This window comes from Mixophyes fleayi, chromosome 7, assembly GCF_038048845.1.
Source record: "Mixophyes fleayi isolate aMixFle1 chromosome 7, aMixFle1.hap1, whole genome shotgun sequence".
Classification (NCBI taxonomy): domain Eukaryota; kingdom Metazoa; phylum Chordata; class Amphibia; order Anura; family Limnodynastidae; genus Mixophyes; species Mixophyes fleayi.
Genome location: NC_134408.1, coordinates 95,128,177 through 95,140,350, shown reverse-complemented (window position 1 = coordinate 95,140,350; position 12,174 = coordinate 95,128,177). Strand labels below are relative to the sequence as shown.

Sequence of the window (12,174 nt, the reverse complement as noted above, 5' to 3'; positions counted from 1 at the left end):
AGTGAGATAAATGATGAATAATAAGGGGGTTTGGGTCAGACAGGCAAATAAGATTAGAGGTGACAAGGCAAGAATGGCTAAGGAACATATGTAAATAAAGAGAAGGTGAGAAGGGGAACGTGATATTTGAATATGCACTGCCTTCTTCCCTTATCACTAAGGTTCTGTTAATAGTTACTACGAGCAAGGATGGGACACTCCACAGTTTTTTAGTCTGATTATTCATGGAGGGATACCTTGGTCCTGCTGCTGCTATGGTAATATTGTGCAACTGGAGTTGAGCGCAGTGTCAACATATTTTTATGTGGCAGGACCATACAAGCCTCAACTACATAACAAATCTGCATTATACAGTGGGCCACGCATGGCAGGTGGGGAATCCAGGCCCCCCAGATCATCTTTATCAACCACTGACTAAAGTCCTGCCAAATACCTTAAAAAAATAATAAATTCATTATAATGGTATGTAATGCAAGATGCAAAAAATATTACCACTCTTGATTAAAAGTGTGAGCATTTTAACCTCAAAATATGAAAGGAAAACAATAAATAGTTCCGAACTCTGCATCTTGCCAATATATTCTTATAAAACACAAATGTTATTCCTTGTATTTACCTGATTCAAACATTTCCTCATCTGATGTTTTATTTAAAAAATAACAAGAAAAAAAAGAAAAGAAAAACAAATATAAAAAAAAAAGACAGAAAAGAATAAAAGGCTTTGTAACATTTCATTACTCATTATATTCTAATGTATTATAAATCATAGAAACAGATGAGTTCTTGGGCATGGAGGGGGGCTTTCAGCAATATGGGGTGCAGGCTATACAGAGGGTTGTCCAAAAGCAGACAGACCCTTTAAAAGGTATATGATCATGGAAAAGATGCTTTGTGTGTTTCATGCTTTAAAGCAGCACTGCCGGGTAAGTTGAAAATTTTACACTACCCATGACAGCATTCATCAGAGCCCGGGATCTGCTCCATCTGGCCAATAACGGGGGCTGTATGATGCTGTGGTGGGGTTTGTGAGAAGGGGAACCAATAAGAAGAGCTGTCTCTATGATTGCAGCTTCTGATTGGGCCTCTTGTTCACACCCCCTTCTGTAACCAATTAAAAGCGGTGACATAACTCCCACAGTTATCTGGGAATGCAGCTTTAAATGAACAGCAGTGTACCAGAGTCAGCGTTAAAATAATAAAATGTAAAGTTAATGATTTCGCTTTGCTTTATTTAGTATTGCTGGGTGTGCAAACTTACTACTTAACTACTTAAAAGTTGTGCACAGCAGTCAGGTCTCAATTGGTGATAACTCTTGTACCATTTTTCCAATTTGTCTGCATTGTGCTACCTAGGCTCCTATAAATTTAATAAGAATAATCCAGCTGTCTACTATTTGCTGTACAATGAAAAGTGATAAACCATTACAATGTAAACAGTCTAAACAGTAACAAATAAACATTATATTTATATTTTATGTTTATATAAACATTATAAATGGTTATGCAGTCCCTTTAAATATATATGGCAAATTTATAGTGATTTCACACAAAACATAATTCATGATAATTTGTTTCTTACCAGCTTCTACGCATTTCTCATCTATCTTCATATCTTCCTCTACAATTAATTACAGCAAAATGTCAATGTAGGTTTTGCTAAACCATTCTTGTATATTCAGTAACAAATTTAACACAGATACATGTGAAAATTGTCACTGTCTTACCTTCACCTATAGTGCTCACTGTCCATATGAGAGAGCAGTTGAAAGAGAAATACAGTCAAAATTAATTGTAAAGAAGCATTAGTTCTTTTTGAGCAAGGAAAACGTGTTCTTCCATGAAAACATGTGTATTTAATTGTGCCTTTCACTGCCTTTCACTTTGAACATTTAAAAGATGACAACAAAAGCAACAATCAGCTGTGAGGAATGGCACCTTGCTAGGAGCCCTAAGAAGGGAGTAATTTTCTCGTTTTATGCATCAAACTTTTTTTTAAGAATGGATAGCAAGACACCAGTATATCATTATAAACTTGAATTGTAGATATACAGCAGTACCAAAATAGTTTATTCTGGGATACTTTGGACTTAAGTGTACATATACTTGGATAAAATAGCCATGGTTGATCTGCATTAACATCTTATCTGTATAATTGCTTATTCAGAATGTCTAAGCTTTGTATTTTGTTCTTCATGTATCATTTAATGTGTTATGTGTTATACTGCTTTCTGTATATGTGATGAACGGTGCTGTGGACCTTTTGTGGTGCCTTATAATTAACAGATAATAATAATAATAAATGATTTACCCTTATATAAAATGTACTGTATAATAATTATACAATATACTGTTATATCATGATGTGATTATCATCTGTATAACTAATATAAATAAGATTTCTGGTTTTAAGTGTTTCATTTTTGTGGAATTATTGTTTATTATCCTTCTGTGATTCGAGGAAAAAGGATATTAAGGGACAAGATGCCAGGGTAGAGAAGACAGATGTGTAAGGGAGAGGGGTTCCCAACACAGAGGGAGGATGTCAAGAGACAAAGAGCTAGTGGAAACAGTAAATTAAATGTAGTACTTTGTAATTTGCCATCTTCTGTGTCATTTTGTCGTTTATTTCCTCCTCTGTCCTTATGTCTCGCGCTCTTCCCCCCCCCCTGTACCTCTCTCTCAGTTCCCCTGCCTGCATCTCTCTTAGTCTGTCTCCCTGTCTCACTTTCCAGTGTCATTTCTAATCCATGCTGGATCCGAATTTTCTGTCCCTCCCTGTGTGAGTGTCAGATCAGCCACCCATTGACCTGCAGTCTATAAATACAGCAGCGTGGATAACAATGTAGGGAAGTCTCTGTGTCTATCTGCCGCTTGCACAGGCTCTGTTAAGCTTCAATGTACAATCCGCTTTCGGGCTATTTCAGGTATAGCTGAATGTCTTAAAAAGAAAAATTCTGGATTGTTTGTTTAACATGGAAATCCCTAATAATTGTATATGGGATATCGTTTGGATGTCAACTTTCTCTGTATTGGATAGAGGCACTGCCAAACTGGTATCTGTGATTTCACGCAGTAGCATTACCCATCCACGGACTATTCACAAAGACGTTGTCAATAGGTTGCAAGAGACTTTGCTCAAAATTGCTTTAATAAAAATTCACAGACACGTGTCAAGATTCCTTAGGTTGTCAGTTAAAAAACAGATGTGAAGAATTAAAATGGGGGTTGAATGGTAAAAGGCCAAACTTTAAACCCCACCATAACCAGCAAAAAATGGACTATAAAGCAAATCTATAGATTGTCAATAAAATAAAATGTAAAAAATCTTTATTTAGCATTTCTTGCTATAATACATAATACATGTGTAGCAAGCTGCAAATTACAACCTGAACTAATAAAACATGGAGGACATTCCAAGGGTCAAGCACATGATTTCATCATCATCTATTTATTTTTATAGCACCACCAATTCCGCAGCACTGTACAGAGAATATTTGTCATTCCCATCAGTCCCTGAACCATTGGAGCTTACAGTCTAAATTCCCTAACACAAACACACACATATACACACACACTAGTGTTAATGTTTGTCATCTGCCAATTAACCTACCAGTATGTTTTTGGCTTTGATATGATGATTTCCAACTTCACCTTTCATCAAATATTTATACATGATATGTATACAATCTTCAAATATCAATAAAGTATACACAGGCAATGTTATATATGCATCCTAGTGCTTGTGAAGTGCTAGTAAGAGTCAACAGATTTTCTTTTTTTATATGAAAAAAACCTGTAATCAATGTTAAAGCAAATATTTAATTCTCAGCACCTTGTTTTGCTTATGAACAGCAACTAACATAACATATAAAACACATGCAGTCTTTACCATTCCCACTCCGGCCCGCTCCCTGCACTTGGCCAATGACCGTCGCCTCTCCTCCACTCTGATCACCTTTTCCCACTCTAGAATCCAGAACTTCTCCCAAGCTGCCCCCCTGCACTGGAACGACCCCCCTCGCTCCATCCGTCTCTCTCCCAACCTGTGCTCCTTCAAACGGGCACTTAAAACCCACCTGTTCCTTAAAGCCTACCAACCATCCACCTAAACCCTCATCCACTCTTCTCGTTCTCCCTGTCTCCCCTGGCCCCTCTCTTCTCTCCCCCTGCTTCTATGGCTCCCTTTCGTGCCTGTTTTTGTTTCACCCTCCCTTAGGATGTAAGCTCTTATGAGCAGGTCCCCCCCTCCCCTCCTGTCTCCATACTGGTCCTTCTGCTGTGTCTTTACTCCATATGTCTTCCTGGAGTTCCTGAAGCATTGGTACTTTGTGTTTATTGTTCTGTACTTTGTCACCCTGTTTTGTACTACTGTTTGTACTGTGTACGGCGCTGCGGAAACCTTATTGCGCCCAACAAATAAATGATAATAATAATAATAAATAATACCAACCACATTCAAGGAACCTGTGCTAAACATAGGAGAGGATGGTAAGGATGATGGGCTGGCAGATACTCACACTGTGATGCTTTAAGACATGAGTGTGACATAAATGGTTGAGACCACCAAAATTCCCGTTGTTTCCTGGATACATAATGAAACCAGATTTTAGTACTATTAAACAAAATGGATGCAGTGCTGTCTATTTCAGTAGGTGATCAGATGGCAATTAATCAAAAGAAAAACAATTGTAGTAAGGGAAGCTCTAACGTTTATAGTGATAAACAGTGCAATAAGTTTACCTCTTGAGCAGGTGGTTAGAGGGGATGAGGCCAGCACACCTGCTGAGGTCAGAGGCTTTTCTTGCCTGCCACCACATGGAATCACTCTGGTCAACTATTTGCAGGATTTCCCCTCTTTTAAAAGGCAGCCCGGCATCAGCACAAGGGATGGCTGGATCCTGCTGAGGCCAATAATCTGCCATTGCTCTGACAAATAGCTGATGTAAGCAAAGGAGTGGGTAAGTAGTTTATACAAATAGAAAATATATAAACTATTAGTACATACACTACTAGGCCCAAGGTGACACAAGTGTGGAGTATTTCATGTAAAACCTTTGTTCTTTTCACCAACATATAAAAGCAATTGAATGAGAAAAAAACCTGAATATGGTTTTAAATGAGATGGGGATGAGCGATGCTGGTGATTTAGGTATATTCCAGGTGAGACTACAGAATATTATGTGTACAAGTGGAGTAGCCAGTGAATGGGCATAGCTTAGAGTTAACATTGTGAATCCAGTTGTGTAAATCTGTCTCTAATGACAGTAAGAGAGTAAATACATCACATGGTCAGCAACTTTTATTGTTTTATGTAACTTATTTAAAAATAAAAGAGGGGTTTTAGTCTTACCATGGTGTGACTGCTCACAGTGCGATCACCAACCGGTATCAATTTAAACACAATGGTCCCTTGAGATTGAACCTGCACATTAAACAAACTACTTTATTTGTGCTGAATTTTATTTATTTTCAATAACAGGACATGAAAAGGCATCCAGACGAGGAGATAGCCTGCAATACAGTGATCCTAGATATGTCAAATGTTATGGTACAATTTATGCTTTTACTTATGACTTCATGTTAACATACACTGAACATTCTTGTCTGACATGAAGAAAGATCGGAAAAGATGTGTGTAAAACGACCAGGCAAACTATGCAAAACTTCTATTAATAACTGCATCTGCCAAATGTACAGTATGTCAAACTTTCTTGTATAAAAGTTGCATATATAATTTCAACCAATAGCTAGAAATTGGTGTAAAATTGGGTCCCATGATTCAGAACTGAAGGATTATTATTAAGGCTATAATTTTTTACATCCCCCACAACTAACTAGCAGAACTGAGTGGGTCTCATGCCTTGAACTTCTGCAATTAAGGAAATATCACCCCTGCCAGCATTCAAAAGTTTATAGTCCTGGTATTGGCAACCAGGTTATTGGACAGTACTATATCTGTAACCAACACAGTTGCTGGCTGGACAGATACACAAATAGGTTAAATCTGCACCTGCATTACAATCTGACACAACAATGGTTGTATTTGAATGCCATACAGTTGTCACTGCGTTGAGAAGACGCATCACAGTGTTGGTGAATTGTCCCAAAAATGGGGTTCCAATGCCAGGTTCTAATATAGTGGGGAGTGTGGATGTCAGGCAAACCGATAGTTTTAGCTGAGTTTTTGTTTAATAATTAGTACAATTATTTAATAGTCATGAAATTCAATTCTATGCAATTCAATTGTGCCATTGTTTTTGGCAATGTTTAGTACAGAATTTCAGATTATAAAAACAACAAAACCAATACCCTCATTCACCACAGACATTTTAATGCATTTATTTATTTTGAAAAGTATGAAATAAATACCAGAATTTGAATCACTTCTTCTGGTTCCAGTCCATCCACAGGAACCCCATTGACCTCCACCAGTTTATCACCAGCATACAACAAACCTGGAAGAGGACCATAAGCAAGAAACATCAAATCCTGTAATGTACATTCATTATCATTATTATGTTTATTAAATAGCAAGACGTTGCTGTTTTGTTTACAAAGAAATGAATAATACAGCGACAGAGATGTGTACTTGGACAGAAATTCACAAATATTAGTATTCAAAACATATGCATCTTACCACTTCTATCTGCCAGGCCGCCATGGATCACTCTGGCAACGATGATTTCACCAGTTATTTCATGACGTTTAATTGTGGCTCCCTTTACAAAAAAAAAAAAAAAGTAAAAAAGTGTTCACAGGTGCTAGGCTTGCAAGCAGTTTACTTTTCAATTCGGAGTCAGGTTTTGGATTGCCATGTGTGCTTTTCAGAACACTGTAGCACTTTTCGTAATACTGACAACTGGAAACATTGAAGTGTTACAGTCCTGTAAAAAGGTTGTAAATATATTCACAAATAAGAACAAATTGTAAGTTATGCAACCTTGCCTGCAATTGCACAATAGTGTATATATTTTTGTAAGACTTTATATAACTTATGTGTACATGATGTAATGGTGTGTGTCTATATATCCAGTGACTACCTTATGGGGCATATTCAATTCTTGGCAGTTTCCGCCGCGTAAAAACTATTACAGGTATTACGGTAATAGTAAGCCGGATTTCAGCTCGTGACTCCCTGAGCCGCGAGCTGAAATCCTGCAAGAAAAGTACCGTTATACCGGTATTTATGCGCACTATTACCGTAATAATTTTGGCTATAACATCAACAATTGAATATGCCCCTATATATTTGAACTGGGCACATGTTTCCATCTGACACCAGGGAGTATATTTATTAAACTGCGGGTTTGAAAAAGTGGAGATGTTGCCTATAGCAACCAATCAGATTCTAGTTATCATTTATTTAGTACATTCTACAACATGACAGCTAGAACCTGATTGGTTGCTATAGGCAAAATCTCCACTTTTTCAAACCCGCAGTTTAGTAATTATACCCCCAGATATGAAATTTTCTTCAGTACAATATGTTTTTGGAGATATATGTACATTACAAAACATGGATCATGTGATATGAGGTTCAGTTACCATGATTACCAACTGTGATGTCTATCATTGGGATGTCAACTCAGCCAGGTTATGAGTTGGTGTCTCCTATCCAGTGCTCCCAGTCATTTTCTCCTCAGGGAGTTACTTTGTTCAAGAATAACTACATATCAGGAAATGCTCTAGCTCATTAGGTACCTTTACCTTTATGCACTGGATTATTTTTGTATTGAATATATTCAGATAAAACGAAATAGTCTGATCAGTAATCAGGAGAACAGGAACCTTCAAAGAAGCAGAAATAAATCTACAAAAACCTGAAAACTGAACTGGTGTTCTTTCTCAGTGAAGGTTAAATTGTATCCAGGTCTCACATATGTAATGTTTCTATTGTGTTCAAACTTTTTAGCTTAAAATCGTGCCACTACAGTGCATTGCATTCATTTATATAGGAGGGGTGAAGCTGCGGAAAAATATATGCCTCTGGCAACCAAGATGACAGAAAAGTGCCATAGTCAACAAGTCTCGATTCATACATCCCACTACAAAAAGTTAACATAGAGAACTCCTGCATATGTGTCTCATGAATGAGGAATTCCCAGTAAGTACGGGTCATAAGCTTGCGTTGATTAAGTACCTGCCCTTTGTACACACCGCCCGTCGCTCCTACCGATTGGATGGTTTAGTGAGGTCCTCGGATCGGCCCCGCCATCAACAGACACTGAAGAAGTCCAAAGGCTTAAATGAGGGAACCCTGTACACTTTTGGAACCTAAGATGCAATAGCCTAGTGACTACAACACCAGATGGATTTAATGCTATTTCTTGAAATCAATTTATCTTTACTTACCCTCTGCACTGGGGTCATGTAATATGGAAGGACAGCAAAGGTAACAGAGGGAGCCCCTATAAACCCGCCTATCCCATCATCAACAGGCACAAAAGAAACCCAAAACCAAGGTGAGGGAACCCCATAGAATATAGAGAAATATTAAAGCCCCTTCCTTTCTTACTATTGGCCACAATGCTGGTGTATTGCTTGCGATCATCTAACTATACCTACCCTAAGCAATGAGATGTCATGTTATTTTTCCACATGCCATGTGGAAAGATAATATGGGTAACAGAGGTTGCACGGCTCGCCCTCCGACACGAACATCAAAAGACATTGAGGAAGCCCAAAATATTAAATCATGAACCATGTAGAATTTGAGGACATAGGGTTGCCCAACCCTATTTTCTCAATGTAAAATGCAATAGCCTAATTGCTACAACGTTTGAAGATAGATTTAACTCTCAAAATCTCAGCCGAGGTGACAAAACCCTTTGCTCCACGATGTGGGCCACCTCTTCAAAGTGTCGGTGGCATCATCAGTGGAAGTCACCAGTAGAATGCACACAGTTCTTTCCCACGGGAAGCAGCAGTGGTGGGAAATGCTGTGAAAAGGCTCCTCAACCGCACAGCGAAACAGGTAAGAATCTATGGAGAGGGACTTTGGGCAAATGTGACAGTGGGAGCATAGTGGGGGACCATATACAGACATGTTTCAGGAACACAGAGAAACTGTGGACTCAAGCAAGGAGGTGTAGGCTTTACTGCTATCCTCATGAGAAACCCTATACCAAGATTTCAGCTTTAGATCAATCAACGTGTGGTGAATATAGCCAAGGAAGGACTAAAATGATTGAACTGGTAGTATGTGGAATCACTAGAAAATTGATATTCTTCTTGTGCAGAGCCCTAGCTTGAAATGTTGATGAGACTGTGCGGTACTGAATCATGTCACAAGGAATCCGGCTGCTATCAATAGCGATTGAATAAACTGGATTTTCTAAAGCCAAAAGATGCACTGTCCACTGAATCACAATGGCAAAAGAAATTACGTTTCCAACAACACCAGAGTAGGAAGGGTCAAAGACCCAGAAGAGCAATTGAGATTTACTAATATGGACCAGTTACCATGTCCATCTGGCACAAGAGATTGAAAGATAGAGTCTAATTTGCATTCCCCTGTACAAGTGAGGAATTGGTGTTTTACCAAATGCTTAGTAAATGGTCTGACTCAACACAGTAGAGGCATAAAATATTCTTAAACCGTCTCTCCCTTTCCTCCAGAGAGGGATGTCAATGGCCAAGTTGCATCAGCTCTTCTGAAGTTGATTACAAGTTTGAAAAAGTGGCGTTAGTCTAAAAGTGGAGAAATGACCTTGTTCCTTCTCTTGGAATGTTCTCAAAAGTGGATATCCAGTAGAATGCTCATGGAATGCAAGCTCATATTTAATTCAGTCCAAAATACCCTGCTATAATGCTGCTACCAGAACCTCATCATTCCATTGCAGTTCATTGAGTGTGTACAAAACTGTACTACATACTGACCCATGGACCAGGAGCCTAGGCAAAGCTGGCAGCAATGAAAGTAGTCTGTTTTATTATGATGATGACAACATGATGAAAGAAGCGCTAGTAAGTAGAATAGGGTATTGCTACAAGTTGTGACAATGGATTTAATACTATTGTTTGTGATCATAATGGGGGCATGTTATATGGAAGGACAACATGTTTAACAGAAGTAACCCATGCAGAGCAGTCTACACAACCTTCAACAGACACTGAAGAGGCCCAAAATTTTAATCGAGCTGTGGGAACCCTTTAGATTTGGGGACATAATAATGCCCTTCCCTCGTTTGTTCACCTTAAATGCAATAGACTAGTGCAGCGTTTCTTAACTGCAGTCCTCACTGAACCCCAATAGCTCACGTTTGCAGGATTTCTTCACCTATTCCCACTCCAGAATCCAAGACTTTTCCCGTGCAGCCCCCCTTCACTGGAATGACCTCCCTCGTTCCATCCGCCTCTCTCCTACTCTGTGCTCCTTCAAACGTGCACTGAAAACCCACCTCTTCCTTAAAGCCTACCAACCATCCGTATAACCCCTTCACCTCCACTCGCTCTCTCCTTTGCCTCATCTAGCTCCCCTTGTGTCTTTCTGTTTTCCCTCCCTTAGGATGTAAGCTCAAATGAGCAGGGCCCTCTTCCCTCCTGTCTCCCTACCTGTTCTTCTGCTCCATGTTTATTGCCTTAACTTGACTGGAGTTTCTGAAGTACTGGTATTTTTGTTTATTGTTTTGTGCTGTTTCACCCTGTATAGTGTACTGTTTGTATGGTGTACGGCGCCGCGGAAATCTTGTGGTGCCTAACAAATAAAAGATAATAATAATAATAATAATTTCTTTACTCATGCACAGGTGACTTAGTATACTTGGCTGGGTCAGTAATTATCCCACCTGCTCCACAGACAGAAATCCTCAAAACAAGAGCTGTTGGGGTTCAGTGAGTTAAGAAACACTGGACTAGTGGCCACAACGTATTCGGATGGATCAAATTCTATTGCCTGTGGTCTTCTATTTTTACCTCCTCTCTACATGGAAGGAATGCTATATGGAAGGACAGCAAATATAACACATATAACAAACACCAAAGAAGCCCAAAATCTTTATTGAGCTACAGAAATCCTGTAGAATTTGGGGGCATAATAGACCTCAATTTTCATTCCTCCACCTATTTCGCTATTGCCTAGTGAATAAAACGTGTGAAAACCTTTTTGTATTGATAGTGATAATCTATATATTCCTAATTCTACACAAGGGGCATTTCATATGGAAGGGCAATATTAACAGAATGCACTTCTACAGATCCTCTTACACCACCATCAAGAGACACTTAAGACACCCAAACTCCAGGTCTGAGGTGTGAGAACTCTGCGGACCAGACTCTTACAATTATAACGCCCCTCCCTCGTTCCTCCACCAAAGATGCAATTGCCTGGTGACTAAAATATGTGATGACCTTTTCGATATATTGCTTGTGATAATCTATGTATTCCTACCCTCTGCAAAGGGGGCATGCTATATGGAAGGACAACAATTATAACAGAAACAGCACCTGCAGACCTTTACAAACCACAATAGATACTGAAGAAACCCAAAATTTTAATTGAAGTGAGAGAACCCTGTAGATTTTGTGGACATAATAATGCTCCTCCCTCTTTCCTCCACATAAGATGCATCAGCATAGTGGCTACAATCAGGGCCATCTTTTCCATTGGGCACGATGGGCAGGTGCCTGGGGGCCCCACGGGCAAGGGGGCCCCATATGCAGGGCTCTTAATTAGAATAAATAATTCTGCATAAGAAAAAACCTGCAAAAAAACCTTCAAGGGTCACTGAGCAAGTACATCTATCTATCTCTATCTCTATATATCTATATCTATATCTGTATCTCTATACATCTATATCTATATATATATCTTTTTATGTAGGGGCCCCGGTGCACTGCTTTGCCCGGGGGCCCATAATGTTGTTAAGATGGCCCTGGCTACAATGCATGAAGATGGATTCTATTGCCTGTTTTTATGTATCCTCTGCATGAAAGAAATGTCAAATGTAACACAAGGGGCCTTTGCAGACCTTCCTACACAATCTTCAACACATACAGAAGAAGTCTTAATTGAGATCAGGGACATAATCAGGGCAGATGAGCGGGGGGCGGGTACTAATTACCCGGGCTTGGACATGCCAGGGGGCCAGGCCTGGGCACTCACTACTGACAAATTGTTTGTTTGTTTTTTGGTTTTTTTAACCTACATTTTTTGATGAAAAAGGGGGGGCGCAC

The 12,174-nt window shown here is 39.2% G+C and overlaps 1 protein-coding gene across 1 annotated transcript in view; it reads right to left on the bottom strand.

Annotated features, from left to right (window-relative positions):
- MPP4 (MAGUK p55 scaffold protein 4) overlaps positions 1–12,174 on the bottom strand; it is a 68,178-nt gene that overhangs the window by 10,849 nt on the left and 45,155 nt on the right. The window contains exons 6-13 of the mRNA XM_075180147.1: positions 6,638–6,719; positions 6,370–6,455; positions 5,351–5,422; positions 4,741–4,937; positions 4,518–4,582; positions 1,725–1,742; positions 1,580–1,618; positions 617–637 (exon numbers count right to left, since the gene is read on the bottom strand). Of these exons, the coding sequence (XP_075036248.1) occupies positions 617–637; positions 1,580–1,618; positions 1,725–1,742; positions 4,518–4,582; positions 4,741–4,937; positions 5,351–5,422; positions 6,370–6,455; positions 6,638–6,719 (580 nt within the window). The remainder of the gene's footprint in view (positions 1–616; positions 638–1,579; positions 1,619–1,724; positions 1,743–4,517; positions 4,583–4,740; positions 4,938–5,350; positions 5,423–6,369; positions 6,456–6,637; positions 6,720–12,174) is intronic.